Consider the following 21154-nt stretch of genomic DNA (forward strand, 5'->3'; position numbering starts at 1 on the left):
GAGGAGTTTTATTTCTTGTTCAACTTGAAAAAGGGCAGCCAACCAATGACGTATGCAAATGTGCAGACATGCACATCCCTCCTACAGAAAACTCCCACCTTGAATGTCTAAAAAAATATTTTAGCCTCATTTTTGTAAATGAATGTATGCAACAGAGACAATTCACACATACAGTATATATACACACACACACACACACACACACACACACACACCCCACACTCTGAGGCCCATATTCCACTTTAAAAGAATCAATTTTCTGCTTGATAGAGCGATAAGTTTATGTGTCTGTTTTTCTGTCACAGTCTAGTATAGTGTGTGTGTGTGTGTGTGTGTGTGTGTGTGTGTGTGTGTGTGTGTGTGTGTGTGTGTGTGTGTGTGTAGGTCATATCTTTGTCTGACAGTTAAAGCTGCCTGGTCTTAAGCCCTTAATGGACTGAAAAAGGATAGTTTACTTGTTCCTATAGGGAGAATGATTGTGTGTGTGTGTGTGTGTGTGTGTGTGTGTGACCTCTTCCAGTGTCTTATAATGGTTGTTCTAAAATAGTCCAGTGTCCATATGGCAACCTTTGAGAGTTGGGGTTTGGTTGCTTAGCAAGAGCTTGAAAATGACCTTACACATACACCCACACACACACACACACACACACACACACACACACACACACACACACACACACGCATATGGGACATGCATGTAAAGTACATAATGCAAAATTATAGTGCATTCTCACACACTCATGCACTTAAACACACTCACAATAACCTATGAATGTGTGCAAATTCGTACACACACGCACATTTTGTCCTTGCTCTGTTTGCAAAGCTTGTCACATGGGTCGCAGCAGGGAGAAAGGACAATCTGTCTTCTCTCTCGTCCAACAAAGGACTGACACGATATTCTCTTTCAGACCAAACAAACAAACAGAACAATGAACCCAAACTTTGATGTCTTTTCTCAGCTTGCGTGTAGCGTTTACCTGAACTTTTTCATTTCAGACCAGGAATAAATTTGGTTCCATCCACCATCAGGTTTCTCCTCGCTGCTGGTTGCTTTCCAATTCAGTGTAGGCGCTCAAGCGCATTACCCTCTGCCAATAAAGTGGACGTGGGTTTTCACACCAGCCTGTTGGTCGGTTGATTAGCAAAGTATCCCAGAGTTGGCCCGAAATCTGGTGGACGGTCACCTGGTTCAAAGGATAAACTGACCTGATTTGGATGGATCGATGTGGGATTTCTTTTCTTTTTCTGGGTGTTCACTTGCTGGCTGGAAGGTCTTAACATTTTAGGCCTGACATTGGCTAATAAGAAGCTCTGCTTTGAAGTACTCTTTAGAGAAAATTAAAACCAGAGAATCTAACAATAAATAAAGTAAGTGGAGAGTTCTTCTGTGTCTTAAGGTGCAGGGGCGATTCCAGGATTTTCTAAGCGGGGTGGCACAGGGGGGACCAAATAATCAGTCAGGGGGGGCCCGGGGGACATCTTTTTATCAGAATACAGTAGAAAATCTGCTTATAAATATAGCAAATATTGGATAGGATAGAACAACAGAAACTAATTATGCCACAGAAAACATCATATTCATAATTAGTTTCACTTGTTTTTCGTTTTAAACGAATTGTATATCTGAATACAACACACATTTTCTATAGGCATAGTCTAGCCCTTCAAAAACATGAATTGGTCATGTGACAAGGGCTGGGAAGATTGGCAGAACAGGCGGCCAAGTGGCATTACTCTGATCTAATGGAAATCTCAATTGTCAGATTGACAGCATTCTAGCCCAATGGATTGGGGAGGATGGGAAAAAAAAATCATATTTCAGGTAGGGGCGGCGCCAACCCCGTGCCTCCCTTCTAGCCCCGCCCCTTGTTAGTGTGAAGCGGACCTCACACTAAAGTTCAAACTACACGACTTGCTGTCTTGTAATCAGGAGTCTTGAAGTCGTTGTGGTTTTAACACTACATGGCTGACCAACTTCAGGGTGTTACACACTACAAGGTCTTCCACCAGGAGGAATCTAAGATGAGTGTGTGACATAGGAAATAATGTATGCGCGGAAATGGATGTCTGCCAGAAACAAGCAGCTCCAAGATGTTGGTGGCTGATTTGCAGTGATACAAAAATTTCCAAAACTTTTTTCTGCAGGGCCTCCCTTTATATAGATACAAAAGCAGGGCTGAGCTTGTGTAGTGTGAACTATGTATTAGCTAGGCAACTTCTAGATCCACTTTTTTTTTTTTAACTGCTCTTGGTATTGTTTTCACATTTAAACAGGCTAACATCACTGCCACTGTAACACTAATATATATTCTGCTTTAAAAACATTCTAATCCTTTCTTAAATTGTGTTTTGAGCACACCATTATATTTAAATGTCATCTCCCGAGAGATCTGTCTCCGAACACAACTGAACCACCGTCTCACCATGTCGACACTGAGACCAATTCAATGCGAGCAATTGTTCACACAAAAGATACCACTTGTAGTACTGTACTGTAGAAGAAACCACTAGATAATTAGAATGACAATGTAAAGTTGCACAAACAAAAAAAAAGTTATACATGATATAACAGCCAGATCTACATCTTAGTTTTTATTTGGTAATGTTAGTTTTGAAAGTTGAACCACATGTGGCCTGCCTGCAAGCTCTGCCATCTTCTGCAAGCTCGACGAGTTCCGTTACATTTCAGCCGTTACACCCTCGCTGCCCCCAGCGATGAAGAGTCAGTTGATTGTCTTTTCATTAATATTCATGTTACTATTTTAACTTCTGCCTGCCCATTGTGTCAAAGTACAAGCTCTGGGCAGTCAGGCCATATGTGCATGCATATTTCCGTGTTCGTACCTCGATATGAAACTGTTGTGTGTCTGTGTGTGCCCGTGTACACGTGTTATGTTCAGGCCCTGGCAGAGGGACAGACGGCGCCCTGGGAAACGGCCAAGAAGGACGAGAACCGCAACAAGAACCGCTACGGCAACATCATCGCTTGTGAGTACCGCAGTGACGTAGCTGGACTGCTAATGCAGTGCTTTCTGCTGAGTGTGAGTGTGGTCGTGGTTTTCATTTAGCTCAGTTTGAACTTTGAGCCTAGTGAAGTTTGGCATGGCTTAGGTCAGTCTGGGTTGGTTTCCGTGTGGTGTATGTCAAGTCACGTTTTTTGCGTTGGTTTAGTTAGTCTAGTTTGGTTTGGCTTGGCTTGATTCATTTGGTGCGATGTTGCTCAATTTGTCGTTACTACAGACAACATTCTCCATTAAAGCTATAGTGCGTAGTTTCTGTCCCCCATGAGGAATTCTAAGTAATGACAACAAAACTGTCAATGCGTCCACATGATACGAGCCTTCCGTGATTGTGCATTGACTAAGTGGGTAAAGGCAAATAGTAAAACAGGCTGGCAAGTTCAGAATATTAAAACACAACCCTTGTGTCGACTTGACACAATATTAGGTTATCCAAAATTTAAGACGATATCCAGCCTCATATATTGATGTCGATATAATACCGATATATTGCCCAGCCCTACCTTCAAATACATAATATAGGAGATTTCATAGGAACCAGTAGCAAAACATTTTAGCCCTGAGAGAGAGAAGTTTGTCTCTTTATGGCATTGACAGACGACGTCCAAGCATTGGTTTAATAAAACATGCTGAGGTACCAGGTGCACTGGGTAAAGAGACTGTCCCTCAGCTGGAGGACACAGGTCCAAACCTCTGTGCTGGCGACTGGTGAAGTGTACTTCAACGTGTCGCTGCCTGACCTCCCTCCAGTTCGTACCGTTAGATAGAAGATAGAAGACACTTTATTCATCCCCCGCGGGGAAATTTGAGTATCTCACACAGCAGCTCACACATAAACACACATTCCCATACACAACAACACAGTTCCCTATAATAAATCCAGTGCAAAAGCATACACAAGAGAGTAAAAATCAGGATAAGAGCAGCGTAATGACATCTACTGCACACATCCCAGTTCTGATATATATTTTTTTAAATACAAGAATCAGTCAAGACCAATGCACTGGACGCTTGTAAGGGATGGTAGCATTTTACTGGAACAGCTGACATTAGCACGTCCTTTCCTCTGACAGTGAGACCTATTAAATAAAGCAAAACAACACGTTTAATAGGAAATAAAATAAGAATATGCACATTTAATGAGATCCATGTTTTTCCAAAATGTAATATCAAAGCCTATTCAGACTCATTTCCTAACTTCTGTAAGACTAATACAGGAAACTACTGTGGCTAAAAAATAAATAACTCTCAGTTTGCGGAGGGATTTTATTTCTATCGTGCCCGATGATCAAAGCCTGCCGCCTCTGTTTTATTCAGAGAGACATTTTGTTAAAATGAAGCTTCATTTTGGAGAAAGAAAAATCCACAGGCTGCTGTAATGATGTGCACAGTGAGGCGCACACTGCATGGAGCGTGAGGGTGTGTGTGTGTGTGTGTGTGTGTGTGTGTGTGTGTGTGTGTGTGTGTGTGTGTGTGTGTGTGTGTGTGTGTGTGTCGTGGCTTCAGGTTCATTCTATGAAAGCAAGACTTGCTCTAACGATGTGTGTGTGTGTGTGTGTGTGTGTGTGTGTGTACCGTTTGGCCTTCAGAGTGTGAATTAGCATGTGAATGTGACGCCGTGTAATATGTCAAGTGTTTGCAATGATTTTGTGTGCGCTAATAACGTGTGTGCGTGCTTGTTATCTCGTACTATTCGACCTCCGGCCTCTATTAGGATGGAACAATAGAAGCGGATTGGTTGGTTGAAGTTTTATTGAATGAGTGCGCAGGCGTATTTGCATATGTCTATACAATTAGACCCGCATGCTTGACCGGTATAATCCAGAAGATTGCACTTGTGTCCTTACATTTTACAATTGTAGTGTGTGTGTGTGTGTGTGTGTGTGTGTGTGTGTGTGTGTGTGTGTGTGTGTGTGTGTGTTGTTTAACTATATTCGTGGGGTCTACAAACCCGGGAATACAGTATACTTGTTGGGTCTGGATAGCTTTGTGGGGCCAAAATGCTGGACCCCACAACTTGAAAGGGCTGTTTGAGGGTTAAGACTTGGTTTTAGCATTAGGGTTAGAATTAGGTTAAGGTTAGGCATTTAGTTGTGATGGTTAAGGCTAGGGTAAAGGGCTAGGGAATTACATACATTATGTCAATGACAGGTCCCCACAAAGATAGTGCCGTGTGTGTGTGTGTGTGTGTGTGTGTGTGTGTGTGTGTGTGTGTGTGTGTGTGTGTGTGTGTGCGCGCGTGTGCGTGTGTTCACATCTCATTATGAGGGTTTAGATGTCAAGGCAAAGACACTGCACTAACCTGAAGGTTTTAAAATGAAACATTGCGCTGAAATGAAATAGCCTGTCAAGAACGTGATAGCCAACAGGAATTATGATAAATTTGCTATTAGTGCAAATCCTTTAATTACAAGGTCCTGGTAATGGAAACTGTCCATCTTGCTTGCTGTGATTGCACAAAGGCCCATTTTCTTTGGGAAAATGTTTTAAAAGGTCCCCGAGGGGGAATCGACTTTGTGCGCTTTCTTCATTAGAACAAGGAAATTGTGAGACAGGCCGACCGAGTGGCTGCATGCTGAAACTTTAAATATATGGGTGAAAGGGTCTTTTTTTTTTTCTTCTTCAGTCAGTTTGAACTTCCATTCCCCTTTTGAAACAGTGGTTTGCCTCGCGACACTCTCAGAACATACAGCCCTGCCTCACAACAGGAATTGTCTCTTAAGGTGTCTACACACCAACCAGACGGCCGACCCTTGGCAGAAAAGCCAGTCGAAATGATCAGTCTCCCCGTGTTGGTCCAAAAAGTGCCAGAGAACACACCAACAAGACGAGACGAGACGTAATACGTCTCTATAACAGCAGGCGGCACTACTCTGTATTGTTGCCCAGGAAATGAAAACCGGCAGCTGATTGGACGAACGCGTCACATGGGTTTGTTTTCTCCGGAAATTCAAAGCCAGACTGTCATGGCGGCTTGTTCAGAATACGATCTCACATTGTACTAAAATAGTTCATTGAAACATGTTTTTGAAAAGATTTTAAGCGAGAAATAGGCCATGCAGTTGCTGAATCTGTCTTCATTTCAGCTCGACAAAGGTCAGTTTAAAAGATAATCGTCACATTTTGATAGACTCTAGTCACGCTCATTCCGCTGAACATGTCAGGTCGGCCAAAATGAAAGCCGACAGCCCCCCCAGACTGACGACGGCACGGGACACACCGAACAGATTTGCGTCACTGACCTCGCCAGACTGTCTAACGGCCGATAATCGGCTAAGCGTGTCAGCGCCATTACACACACTGAATAGTTCTGTAGGCTATATTGGACTACGTTCCCTTATCACCAACCCCTAATCTTCCCTCTCACTGTCTCGTTATTAATGATCATTCAAACTAGGGCTGCACAATATGTTGTTGGGTTTTTTTTATTGTCATGGTGATATCAACTGGCGTTGATATCAGAGAACGTGTTGGTTGGAAGAAAATCTCAGTAGAGAACTGCACACTGCCCTGCGTGCCTTTTGGACTACCTGTTTGTAAGTTTAGCTCTGCTATCCTCTTCGTTTTTTGGTTTTTGGTCTCATTAATAAATATCAATCTCTGCATTTTGGTCCAAGCCTCATAAATCCATAACAGTTGCCTTTCATATTCAATCCAATGTTCAATTTCTTGAATAAAAGAAAGCAAGTAATATCGTTATCGCGATATTCAACAACGTTACATCGCATATTTTCCTCATATCGTGCAGCCCTAATTTAAATTGTTTAAAATTGATTCATACAACAGTTTTCCCAAACAATATTTACAAAGGAGACGCAGACAGATGCAACTAAGAAGACAGAAAACATATACTGATCCACTACTTGCAAAAAAAGTGACAATATGACCATATACTCCACAAGACCATACCCTTATAAACATCCTTTACATAAAACATATTGCATCAGGATAATCTTAACCCTAGCCTTTTCAGGTCTTTTTTGCCTAGTGTGGAGAACTTCATCCTGGCAACAGCTGGATTGATGCCTGACTAAACAGTAAACAGTGATAAATGCTTTAAATGATGATGTGAATCTCCCAAACTAACTATAGAAAACCGAGCCCTGCCCCTAAAATGGTGCATGATTCTGCACCGCAAACTGACTCGGTGAACAATTTCAACGATGAGCTAGGGAGCCATCTGATGTTTTCTGAACACCCAACACAGTTTTAAAGTTTGAATATCAATAGAGACAAAACAAAAGAAAAGAAAGAGATGGCAACACTATACTCGGCAGGAAGGGCTCAAGTTTAAGTGTAACAGAAGAAGAGGCACAGATGACTAGGGCTGGGTATCGTTCCAATACCAATACCGTGACTTTGATACCGGCGCCTTAACGTTATTAAAAAAATGAGAGAAATTAAACATTATAGATTACGGCACACATCGTTTCATTTATTTTTCAGCTCCTATTACGTGAGCCACGTCTCTGTGTAACGTGGAGTTTTTCCTGCGTGTCTCTACGAAGTGTGACGTTAGACAGCCAATCCCAGACATTATTAGATCTTGGTAGAACCTTGCTGCGTGCTTATTGGCTCACTGACGCTGATGAGATTTACTCCTTAGCTATTAAAATTGAGTATTGAATGACGAGGCATTTAGCGATACTCAATACTTTTAGAGGCAAGTCTGTCGATGCCTCATTCGGTTACCCAGCCCTACACATGACATTAAAGGTGCCCTGCCACACTTATTTCATTACTTTGTGGTGATGTCTGAAGTTCTACCAGGGACTCTTGTAACCTTTTTTGTGGAAAAAATGCCATGGTTACCTTGTTTCAAGCCGTTCTAGCGTGGTATAGAAAGCCTGCAGGAAGACTCAGCTCGATTTGTGCCAGTTCTCATTAATATTCAATGAGCTAAGCTGCTTGACTCGGATTGGCTAACAGCTAGCCAACGAGAGCCTGGCTATCAGCATCCCTTTACCCAGCGCAACTGGCCTGATTTCTCCGCTCATTTCTTTTCGGTGGCTAGAGCTGACAAGAGGACGTGGCGGTTCATTTTCACATTCACGACATAACACAAACACATATGGACCTAACATATTTTTTAAAAAAAAGAAAGAAATGGAAGCATTAAACGGTTTTGTGTGGCAGGGCACCTTTTTAAAGTCTGATCTAGTCGCCTGGGAAGTCATTTTGGTCTCCGTGCAGTGACAACACCTCTAACCCGAGCACATTCTCGCTGAGCCGCGGCAGATCACGCCGAGGGGAGCTGAATTTGTGGCCCGGCTTTGTGAGAATTAAACCAACACCCGAGATCTGACCCTAAAAATCCCCTCAGAGGCCGCTGCGATAATCTCTCTATCCTTGTGAGGACAATCTGACTCTCTGTGACTTCTGTGTCACACTCATCTTTTCATCTTTTGTTCTCTTTCTCCCTTCTGCGCACACATCAGCTCGTATTTTTCGCTACCTCTCTCTCTCTCTCTCTCTCTCTCTCTCTCTCTCTCTCTCTCTCTCTCTCTAATATAATTCAAAGGGGCTTTATTGGCATTAAAAGTTTCAATAACAATGTTGCCAAAGCATCAACATACAATTTGTACCAAATATTCGGACAGAACACAATAAACAGTTATATGAACATTAACTGAATATTTGGATGTATTTATATTAATTAGGCTATATAAATCCATTAACATAGCAAATATAAAAATGAAAGTAACTAAGCAATATGATAAAAAAACAAAAAATGCTATCCAAAAAATGTAAAGACTGAATGTAATATTAGATAAACATATGTACAGATATTTCAAGCACTATAACAAACTTAGAACTTAACAAACACACTAACCCAATAACCCCCCCCCCTCTCTCTCTCTCTCTCCCCCCCCCCCCCCCCCCCCTCTCTCTCTCTCTCACTCTCGTTTGGAGAGGGCTGATTTGAGTTGAAGTGTTAACATGCATCTTCCTCCGGCCATCTGCCAAGCACAAACAGTAGCTGCCATGTTGGAAATCCCTTCAGCACACTGAATAAATGTTAATCTGCCGGCCTCCTGTTACTTCCTCTCCTCCTTTCCCATCTCCCCACTTCCACTCCCAACTTTCTTTCCTCCCCCCCTCGTCTTGTTTGCTTCCCTTTCTCCCATTTGTATATTTCTTCCCTTCTCTTTCCAAACCCCCGTTTTAGTTTTTTTTTATCTCTTTACCCTTCGGCCATCTTCAATCTTATTTTCCTTTCTTCCTTTTCTCCGATTTTTTTTTACCAATTACCCTCTTCTCTCCTTCCTACTTTTCTTCTTTGCATTCCTTCTGCTCCATCTGCTCTCCCCCCCTATGCTTACCTCTGTTCCCCTCTCATCCCGCCTTCTCTCCTTTTCTCTCATTGTGCCACCTCTTTTAATCCCAACTGTCCTCTCATTTCCCCTAGTGTTTAATCTCTATCTTCGCCTTTGCTTTGAATCCCTCTCTTCTCTTACAGTCCCTTTACGCCCACGCATCTCTTTCTCTCACCTCTCCGTTCATCTCCCTCGCTCACCCCTCCATCCATCCATCCATCCTGTCTGATTAACTCTGACAGTATATGGGTTGAGGCAAAGCGCAGTAGTGTTTCCTCATTACAGGCATCTGTCTGCTTCTATTTCCTCCTCCCCCCTCCTCTTCGCTTCTTTTTCTTTTTCTTTTTCTCTTCTCCTTCTCAGCCCTCAGTTCATAGAGCAACCTTCCCATATGGTCATTTATTATTCAACAGAAGCATGCCTTCAAAATATACAGATTTATTGGCGAGCATTTACATATGTGCAAAGAAGGGGGTACAGTGCGTGTGTGTGTGTGTGTGTGTGTGTGTGTGTGTTTGTGTGTGCGGGCGCGCATGTGTGTGTGCATGTGTGTGTTTGTGTGTTGGTCTATTTGTTATCAAGGAGAATTAAGGTGAGGAAGAGTTGAAGTGTGTATGGCCACGTCTTATATTGGTCTTCATGTGGACTCCCACACAGCATTTTGATGTCTGTTTATCAGTGGTGGAAGAAGTATTCTCAAGTAAAAGTACTAAGTATCAGCAAGAAAATGTACTTAAAGTATTAAAAGTAAAAGTACTCAATGCAGAAAAAAACATTTTAGAAACTGGAAACGATCCAAACAGTTCTGTCAATCAACATCATCAAGTGTTCAATGAGCTAATCATATATCGCTGGGTGGTTTCATTTATAATAAAACATTGTATTTTATAAACTACATGTGTTTTGTGTTCAAAATTCTTAATGTGTAAAGTAACTAGTAACTAAAGCTGTCAGGTGAATGTAGAGGGGTAAAAAGTGCAAAATTTCTCTGTGAAATGTACCAGAAGTAGAAGAAGAAAGTGACATGAAAAGAAAAGACTCAAGTAAAGTACAAGTACCTGAAATGTATTCTTACAAGTACAGTACTTGAGTATGTACTTTGGTTCCATTCCACCACTGGTGTTTGTTTGTGTTTAGTATTCTGTCCGTTAGCTAGTGTCTCTTGGGATGGGAATGTCCTTGGTACACCACAGTCGTATCACAATTGGATAAAGTTTTCAACTCTTAAAGAGAAGATCCGTGCGTTACCGTTTTCGGCTCATGTTGATATTTCATCCTTTGATTGTTAACTTCTGTGGAGACGCCGACGCATTCTGGGTTTAATCTGAATGGTTTTCAATTTGAAATGACGGCAAATTTTCTATAATGAGAAAATCAATCCGGTTTCGTTTGTTGACTCCACTTTCGAAGACCGCAAATGTTTCCCCAGGAAACGGTCTTTGGGTGATTTGTGGCTAGACCGAGCTGTGTTTTTTTTATTCAAATGCCATTTATTACAGACCTCTTTCATTAGGAGTCCGATGGACTCAGCGCTGACTTTCTTATCTGCCAAGCTGCATAGGATGGAGTCTGAAGTCGCCGTGGGTGTTTATTTCACATAACATTCAGAAACTATCAAACCTGCCCATTTGTTATGAGCATTGATTTGCTCATTGATTTTTTTTTCATACTGCTGCTTTGTTTTCCATCACTCGGTATTCTGCGCAAAGAACCTCAGAAAAACCAAAGGCTTTATTTATTGAATAGAATATACAGTACAGGCCAAAAGTTTGACACACATGTGTTTCTTTATTTTCATGACTATTTACATTGTAGATTCTCACTGAAGGCATCAAAACTATGAATGAACACATATCGAATTATGTACTTAACAAAAAAGTGTGAAATAACTGAAAACATGTCTTCAATTTTAGATTCTTCAAAGTAGCCACCCTTTGCTTTTTCAAAAAAAGCAAAAAAAGCAAAGGGTGGCTACATTGAAGAATCTAAAATATAATAATTAAATTATTCCACATGTGTTGATTCATAGTTTTGATGCCTTCAGTGAGAATCTACAATGTAAATAGTCATGAAAATAAAGAAACACGTTGAATGAGAAGGTGTGTCCAAACTTTTGGCCTGTACTGTATTCTCAGACAGGAATTCTATTGTTCTCACGGCAGTTCGTGAAATGGTCACGCTATTTAACCTATTGATTCGTGTACATAGGCACGTTTTTCTTGTTTTTTTCATGGTGGCCACCACGAAAATGTTAAGTAATGTATTTCAATGGGAAGCATATGTCGTGATCACAGCACGACTACGGTAGTGAGTAGTATGAAATGCCGAAAATCCGCATAAGGAGGTTGGTTGGGGTGGTGGATGGGTCAAACAACACAGGACTTTCAGCCAGGAGACCCGGGATGATTGTGGCGTGTGGCGTTTTGTTTCCCCGTTGCTGTTTTCCTAATCACAACCGTCCCATTATTGCCGCGTCTCCCGGCGTGTGACGCGTCCTTTGCCCCCGTTCATCTTTTCCTAAACCCAACCTCCGTATAGATGGTTCCCATTTCGTGCTGGCCAACTACGAAACCCCCCCGAGATAAACGTGTTCTTGTACACGAATCAATAGATTAAAAATAACGTGACAATTTCACAAACTGCCCGTGAGACCGTGTTGTATTGTTTTAATGACTTTAAGTCGTTTCACTCTGGAGGGTTTTGATTTCCTTCGACCCCTCGAAGCTTCTGCCAAAAAACGATGCGCCTCCCCAAATATACATATTGCCACTTTTCTATTGCACGCTTGAGCAAATTGTTGCACTTTTGCTCTCCCCAAGGAGCTCTGAATGAAAACTCAAAAAGTCATAGGTGGCAAGAAAGACTTTATATATATATATATATATATATATATATATATATATATATATATATATATATATATATATATAAAATTTATATTAGAATTGTGTTCAGTGTTTGAGAAACACTATAGGTCTATCTATCCTCTTTTCATCGTGTCCTTATTTCTCAGTTTTCTCTCTCTTTCCTCTGTGGCCTTCACATTCTTCCTCTGCCTGTCAATATGTTTACTTTCTGAAGTTATGATTAGAGTGAACGCAAACCGCATTCCAGAAGGTACGAGATGCGTTCAAGTCAATAAAAAGAATGTGAGCAGGCGTAGGTTTGGCTGTGGGCTACACACGGCCAAACCTACTTGGTCGTTCCAATCGCTTAGTTGATTTAATTGTTCCGTTCAGTTCTGTAAAACTGAGTTCCTCCACAAATAAATCATGCAAAAAATGCCTTTAAATCTTGTTTTCACCAGAGATGTTTCCATATGTTTCTTTGACACAAGTCATAGCATAAAGAAAGCATAGGAAGACTGACTAATCGACCAAAGAAAGCTTAGTCGACTAACACCAAAACTACGGATTAGTCAACTTTTCTCTCTTAACGTACATAGACAAGAAGAAAAATGAGTCTTGTGGAGAAAATTAAGAAAAACTGCAGGATTTGTTTTCCTGATCTTGAAGATTTGAGCTGTCCCATAAGCGTACACAGGCACACTCATCACTGGGTCAGTGCGTGATTTGCTAGCTGTGTGTCTGCTGTATGTATACAGCTGTCAAGGTCCAAACCCGGCTGAGAGCCACTGACAAAGCGTCAGTATTTGAAGAGCTGGGAGGGAGAATGGCTTGTCCTTTCTTAAATAATTTTTCTTCCCCGCCATTGTCCCGTTTGTATCCCCTCTTGTTTGCCTCCCCTCCTCTCTCTGTCTCTGACTTCCCTTCTGAACCTCATCAATTCACTTTTCTTCCTTGCATTCTGTCCTACCTGTTCTTTTCATCTTTTTCCCTCACTTTTTTGACTATGTCTTACTTGTTATTCTCTGCCTCACTTCTCTGTCAAAAATCTCTCCTGTTCTCCTCTTACTCTCTCTCTCTCTCTCTCTCTCTCTCTCTCTCTCTCTCTTGCTCTCTCTATACACATGCACAGACTCACCCGAAAGCCCTCTTTCCATTCGCTAATGTGCACCGCTGTTCAAGTGAATGAGAATCATTACACAGGCTGTCAGTCTTTGCCAGGCGCTGCTACTACACAAAGGCATACACACACACACACACACACACACACACACACACACACACCTTTCACCCAGTGTTACACCTCCAAGCATCGCTGACATAATCACTATCCCCTCCTGCATCATGTTGCTTCTCATTACAGCGGAGGACCGATGATGTGTGTGTGTCTGAGTGTGTTTGTGTGTGTGTGTGTGTGGTGTGTGTGTGTCTGGGTGAGTGTGTGTGTGAGAGAGAGAGAGAGAACATAAGAGAGGGTGAGGGCATCTAGTTTCTGTGAGTGTATGTGTTTGTGTGTGAAACAAACAAGGGAGGAAGGATTAAAAAACGAGCACAACTGTGTGTGTGTGTGTGTGTGTGTGTGTGTGTGTGTGTGTGTGTGTTTTTTAGCATCATATGCAGCTGTACATAGTGCGACTCCCTCTCCTCCCTCCTCCTCTCTCATCCTGGCGCAGATTCTCAACACGTCTGCCGAGCTGCTCTGAAGTCACAACGCCAAATACTCCTCTGAAGTGTTTGACCAAAGAACCACAACAAATATTAGCATCTCCCAAGCTGTCACACACACACACACACACACACACACACACACACACACACACACAAACTTATACAAATAAACACACATTCTGTACGCACGTAGTAGTACATACAAAGTCAGTGAATAAGAAAGTTCAGTACCTGCAGTCTACACACACACACACACACAGATACACACACACACACACACAGTGCACTCAGGCTTGTACAGATCACAGCAGCCTAGCTTGCACTTGATTGCTTGCAGCAGTGCAGCACTGTTGCAACATTATTTCACCTTCAGACGGACAGTAAGAGGAATTTGTGATCTGATTTTTGTTTTAGGAAAATTCTGCTTAAGTTTTTGTTTTTCTCAAGGCAATCACTTCAAAAATGCACATTCTCATTCAAAAATAAATCTGCATTGCTACATCAAAAAAATTAAGAGCGGCCGGGGCCATAGATTCATCGGGGGTAATTGTCATTTTGTAAAAAAAAAAAGGTCTTTCTCAAGCTGTTGCCACAAAGCTGGAATTACCCTTTTGTCTAAAATGACACTGTGTCCTGTCACATTAAGAGTTTACATAATTGAAACTGAGGGTCCAAACCTGAACCATGGAGAACAGTCACATTTAAAAAAAAGTATACAAAAGTAGGCCTACGCTGTTGTAGGTAGGGCTGGGTCCCGAATTAGATACATTTTAGGCACCGACCGAATTGCCTCCTTAGTATCGAATATCACAAAATGTCCCGTCATTAAAGTGCCCATATTATGAAAAAATCACTTTTTTTTTCTGGGATTTGGGGTGTTATTTTGTGTCTCTGGTACTTCCAAAGACATAAAAAATTGGAAAAAAAACCCATCCATGCTGTTTTGACTGAAATCCGGGTTTCTAAATGTGTCCTGCCTTCAGTCTCCGGGTGAGCTAGCATGCTACCTCATTCTCAATGGCAAAGCACTGCTACAACACACCCAAATTCACCATAATCAAGAACTACTTACATGTGCGCCCTCGTTTAGAAGTCTCCCAGCTAATCCTGCCTTGTCACTGACCGAAGTTGGAGAAACAGCCTTTCTTTTACCATCTATGGAGCTAGCTAGCTGACATGATCTACGATCTGAGCTACTGCGCATGTGCGAGTGTAATCAAAGATAGTACAGAAGAGAAGATGTCTCACTCTGTAGCTAAAACAGAGACCTCAACACACAGGGTGAAAAGAGGAGCTGCAGCAGTACAACAAAAATATGGTGTTTTTTGAAAATTAAACCCTGTAAACCTATTCTGGTACAACCTTAAAATACAATTATGAACCTGAAAATGAGGATAATACGGGCGCTTTAAAAACCACATTTCAAACCTAAGAAGCAAATGCCATCAGCGTCAGTGAGCCAATAAGCACGCAGCATGCTTCTACCAAGATCTAATAAAGCTGCTGATTGTTACGCAGAGACGGGGCTCACGTAGTAAGTAAGTAGTAGCTGAAAAATAAATAAAAATATTTGTGCGGTAATGTGTTATGTTGTATCTTTCTTAGGATTTCATAAAATTGGTAATAAAAAACGTATAGGGTTAAAGATGTGGTTAGACTAATGTCTCTTCTCTCATGTTCATTCTTCTGCGTAAAATAGCAATTCTAGTCGTGACGGAGAGGCCCATCTTCTCCTCCGTAGTGTAAAATAAAACACAACCCGACAACCACATGATGAAATGGTTTGTGTCGCAGCTCCCAGCGGGAGGGAAGCAGACAGATAATTGCGATAATGAGGCTGATTTCTTTTTTTTTTTCAACACCAGCGGTGCTATCATTGATACGGTGATTGCTGTTTAATCATTGTTCCTCTTCAGACGCAGTTGGGTGTAAAAGACACACAGTAATACCACTACGATGCTGATTTTTAACAATCGTTTGTCATCCCCCCAAAAAAATAAAGCATCAGGTGGTGGAGGGGGGGCGATGAAGTAATGATTGTGGTTTTAATTAGAAGGGGTAGGATTAGAAGTGATTATGTTCCATGTTTCTAACGCTCCAGGGGGCTGTCAATTGGATATTCGTTGATGGCTGATAATGACGATAATTGATTGTTGACGAACGAATCAGAATTAATGAGATGCGATTCTGTCTAGACAAGATACCCACTGGAGGAGGATTTGGAACTTTCTTTTTAGCCACCTGTCCAGTTTGACTTGCCCTCTGTCAGAGCACATAGCCTTCCCCAGAACTCCTGTGCTAACAAGTCGGTAAAGTGGATAGTCAGGCTGCCGTTGTGACAGTCTTCGTTTCGGATTTCTGCGTTTTAAACCGGGAAGGTGACACGAAAGGACAAGCTGAGCGCGGCTCCCGCTAATTCCCTTCTCATATACCTAATGAGTCGCAGTGTGCTATTATACCACCAACTTATATGCAGATAACTTCTCCTTCTCTGTCTGGCTTGTGAATGGCCTGCTGCTACCGACACTTTATTACACTGAAGAGACGATGTCCCTCGGGTAATCTTAAATGGGACGCTAATGAGAAGAGAGTGTCAATTGGTCAGTGGGGAAAGAAGATGATTTGCTGTCCAGAAGGGCCAACAGACTATATTGGAGGCTGTTCTCATTAGCCATTCGTACATTGCGGGCCCTATTTTAACGATCCAGGCGCACGGCGTGAGGCGCAGGTGCGTTTAGGGCGTGTCCGAATCCACTTTTGCTACTTTGGCGGCGGAATAAAGGGTCCATGCGTCCGGCGCATGGTTCGAAAGGGTTGTACTTGGTGTCTTCGTTAATTCATAGGTGTGTTTTGGGCGTAACATGCAATAAACCAATCAGAGGGTCATCTCCCATTCCCTTTAAAAGCCAGGGGCGGTTGGACCTTGGCGCTTTGCTATTATGAAGGCGGATTTGCACCGTAATATTTTTATTTGTAATCTTTTGCATGTTTGTGTGCTGCTGCGCTTCCCTGTGTGTGTGTGTGTGTGTGTGTGTGTAACAAGCATAGTGTGTGTGCGCTATGCACGAGCTTAGGCGCGTTTCACTCATTCGCTGTTAAAATAACAATGAAATGCTGCGCTATTGACTTTAGACCAGATTTTTGTTGGTCAACGGCGCGATCACTTCCCGCTGCCTCAAGATACCAATACGCCGAGAATTCACCTGAACACACCTCCCTGTCAGACCAGCACGCCCCATGGGCGCAAAGATGGGCGCAAGGTGCATTTGCTATTTAAACGACGCGGGCGCCGGAACGGGAAATTGACAACTGGGTCGGACTTAAACCAGTAAAGACACTTGTGTCTGGCTTTGCGCTGCACGGCGCCGGGTGCAAGATAGGGCCCACAGTCTCATCGTGAAACACAGTCTTACTCCCATCCCCAAAAAGTGACGCTTGGTCAGGTGCCTTTAGCGTTTGTTATTGACACAAAAACGTTTCCTCTGGCGTCACATTTAGACGCGCTTGGTCGGGACTCCTGCTGTCACTTTGTGACGCTCTGGGTCGGGGGACCTACGTTTAACTGACATGTGGCACACGAACGGGACAGGTAGGTCCCTTGTCAAACCCGATGGATTCGGGGGGAGGATGGGGAGTCTAATGTGCAGGGCTCTCTATGTTGTACAGGCTGGAAAGTCCTCTGAGACAAATGTGTGAGTCTGTGCCAAAAGGTAGAGCGTAAATCACCTCTGGATAGTCGGCAGACTGGGGAAAAGTTGGATGGCAGATATATATATCCATATAAATCAGATTGCCACACATTTACTGTATTCACCAAAGCAAGGAGAAGGTTGAGTCATATTAAGTTGCTTTTGGTGTTTGAAAGAGAGCGGTCCGTTGGAACGAGTCAGTGAACGCTTCTTTAAGGGTCTAAAGGGTTAATAGTGAAATCTATCTAGTAAATCAGGAAACCTCTGCATGTGTAGGGGGGTCTGTGTGTGTGTGTGTGTGTGTGTGTGTGTGTGTGTGTGTGTGTGTGGTCTGTTGACATATCTCATGCACCGTTCATCCAATCTACTTCACTCTTGGTTTCCTTGGTACCCAACGAACTTGCCCTTTGGAATTTGGAGCAACCACTAAGTCTGTTTGGAAATGAACACGTCTGCTGAAGGGTTCAATTCGTTAACGATAAGACGAGATGAGACAACGCTGACTGTGGCAATATCGACATACGAAGAATATCGTATTATATCGTTGACGAAAAAGACAACTACTCTCTCTCTCTCTCTCTCTCTCTCTCTCTTTTTGGGGTACAGTGGTTCTGGAGAAAGCTTCAAGCAGCAATCAGCCCGTTCCATAAACAGGCACATTTTGAACGGCCACCGTACTAGTTATGGTGAAATTCAAGATGCCGTTTTGCTGTCTCTCATGGACAAAATGGATGCCAGATTCATCCAGATTTGTCATTTCCACATTTGTGTGGCCTCGGTGAGACCCCCTATATGGTTTAGTGTTACGGTACACTGATACACTGACAGAGCTGTGTAACTTTAAAGTGTAGACAAGCTGCTGTTCTTTCTTCCCTCCGTCTTTCTCTCCTTCTCCCTCTCATTCATCTCTCTCTCTCTCTCTTTCTCTCTCTCCCCCTCTCTTTTACCCGAGACAGCCTTCAAACAGCTGGAAACAGCATCTTGAGGTGTGTGTTTGTGTGTATTAGTCGACAACGTTTTGAGTTGTTTGACACATCAGCTGCAGGGAGCTCTGCTCTTAATAGGCTATTACACACTATAATACCCTCCAACACTCACTCACACACACGCACACACACACACACACACACACACACACACATCACACGTACACACACACACGTCAAACACGTGTGCATGTGGATATGCAAACTGACACAGAGGCTCCACACACACATGAATACACAGTTGCTGACAGTGGAACACCCACATCACTTGAACATTGAAACACTACTTTCAAACACACACACACACACAGACACACAGACACACACGCACGCACACACACACAACCTTTCAACACACATCTTAAAGATGTTCTGGAACATAGGAGCATACGGGGAAAGTGAAGACACACTTTAACACACTTACACAGTACTCAATCTCGCACACACACACACACACACACACACATACACTCAATCACACATGCTATTAAATTCCCTAATGCCTTGAGCCGTGCAGACGGCGGAGTGTGTGCCGTGAGTGAGTTGAGCTCCATAGGGAGTTAACTGATTAAGTATATCTGTGACAGACACAATCCCTTCTTAGTGGCTACTGAAGAAAAAAAAAAAAAAAAGAGGGAGGAGAAGAGAGGAGCTGAGAGAGGAAAGGAGAGGACAGAAGAGTAAAACATCTTGTTCAGCACTTTCAACTTGCTACTCTCTCTCTCTCTCTCTCTCTCTCTGTGAAATACCAGCACCATCTGTTTATGTGGACATTCAACAGAGTTATGGCTGTTTACGGCGGTGTCGTTAACGAGTGACTTGCCATATTAAGGTGCCATATAGTGTTTTAAACCTTTATTCCTTATGTTTCTGTACATGTACGTGCAATTACTTGGTGCTTTATGGAGTGCAACAATTACTGAACGCCTCAGAGCATCCAGCTAATGCCCTTTTCAAACACTTGAGTGACAAGCAACGAAGGCAAGGACATCGGGCTTCATATCCTAGACCAGAGATCTTCAACAGGGGGTCCGAGACCCCTAGGACGTCCCCAGAGTTACTGCACGGGGTCCACCAAATTATTGTACATTTTTTAGAATTTTTTTTTCTTCAAAAATCTAAATGTCTTAACGTGAATCAAACGTGAAATCAGCCTATTTGAGAAAAAACAGCAACACTGATTACCGGCCTATGGGGAAGGTAGTCACTGAGGTAGCCATCCACAGATCCAGTTAATCCTGAGAGTTCACTGTGACAGATGTATGGTTAACATTAAAACATGATTCATTAATCATGCCATCAACAGTTATTATTTTAACAGCTTAATATTCTAGGCACTGAAAAGGTACCTATAAAGGCATTAGGCTGCCCACGTGTTATTGTAGGCCCAGTTTAATATGCAACTTAACTTTTTTTTTTTTAAGCTTATTTTTTGGGGCTTTTCCCTTTTATTAATAGTAGAGACAGTGGATAGACTTGAAAGGGGGATAATGGGGAAATGGCATCAGGTCGGATTTGAACCCGCGCCGCTGCAAAGGACTCAGCCAACATGGGGCGAACGCTCTTACTGGGTGAGCTAGAGGCCGCCCCAATATGTGACTTAATGTATACAATATATAGTCGTAGGGGGTCCCTGATCCGTCTCTCTCAGTCAAGACCCCTGACCTAGACCACTGAATGCCGATGATCCTTTAACTCCCATCCCCATCCCGGAGAATACAGGCAGAACCAAAGGGAGAGGCTGGATTGGTAAAGAGGTTGGATTGGTAAATAGGGTGTGCGATGATACAGTATTTTAGTAGCAGAAATGTCCCATCATGCTTCTAATGGATGCAAATTTTCATTGTTCTATTATCCATGAACAATGAAAATTAAAGCTTTAGTGCATAACTTTTGGATATTGTTGGACGTCCTCTACATTCAATCCATTGCCAAATGAGTTTCTACAAAGCTAATTAAGACTACCAGCTCCACACAACTCTCTCAGCATGGCTATGTTCAGAAGATGGGTGTCGTCCGGCGACTTTCCCACGCAGAAACTCAAGTGAAGATAATGACCTCTTCTGAAGAGTCCATCATGTTTTTTGTAATCCTCCGTGTCTTCCTTGGCTACTAGCAACTGCGTGGAGGAGGAGCGGAGTGGGGGGAGGGGGTGGTCACAGAAGGCTTGTGTCATGTGGACGCGCCAACAGTTTTGTTGTCATTATTTAGACTTCCTCATGGGGGCGACAGAAACTACACACTTTAGCTTTAAGAGGCGGTAGGGTTAAAAATGTTCTCCACTGCTTCCTACGCCTTTTGAACATGAACAATATTATCGGAGTTGATACATGAGTTTAACTTTGTGTTTGTGTTTTTCTGACTTAAGAAAAAACAAAATCAATCTGCATTAATGCCACTGACATACTCTATTATCTATATCCTATAGTCTCTCGGCAGCGTCGTGAAATAAAACCTAGTCGGCGTATTGAAGCATTACATTCTTCCCTCTCCAATAGCAAGCTCTGTTACACTTTCTAGCTCTTTGCAGGCAGATGGAAAGACAATGGGATTTAAAAGAGGCCGTAAGTAGAGGTTTTAACCGCCTTATATCTCAAATGTCCATATCTGCAGGAGGTTGATAAG

General features: G+C 42.5%; 1 protein-coding gene across 1 annotated transcript in view; it reads left to right on the forward strand.

The window, feature by feature from the left end:
• Positions 1–21154, forward strand: part of ptprt (protein tyrosine phosphatase receptor type T) — a 430905-nt gene that overhangs the window by 363850 nt on the left and 45901 nt on the right. The window contains exon 23 of the mRNA XM_028575011.1: positions 2904–2991. Within this exon, the coding sequence (XP_028430812.1) occupies positions 2904–2991 (88 nt within the window). The remainder of the gene's footprint in view (positions 1–2903; positions 2992–21154) is intronic.

The sequence above is a fragment of the Perca flavescens genome, chromosome 4 (assembly GCF_004354835.1).
Source record: "Perca flavescens isolate YP-PL-M2 chromosome 4, PFLA_1.0, whole genome shotgun sequence".
NCBI classification, from domain to species: Eukaryota; Metazoa; Chordata; class Actinopteri; order Perciformes; family Percidae; genus Perca; species Perca flavescens.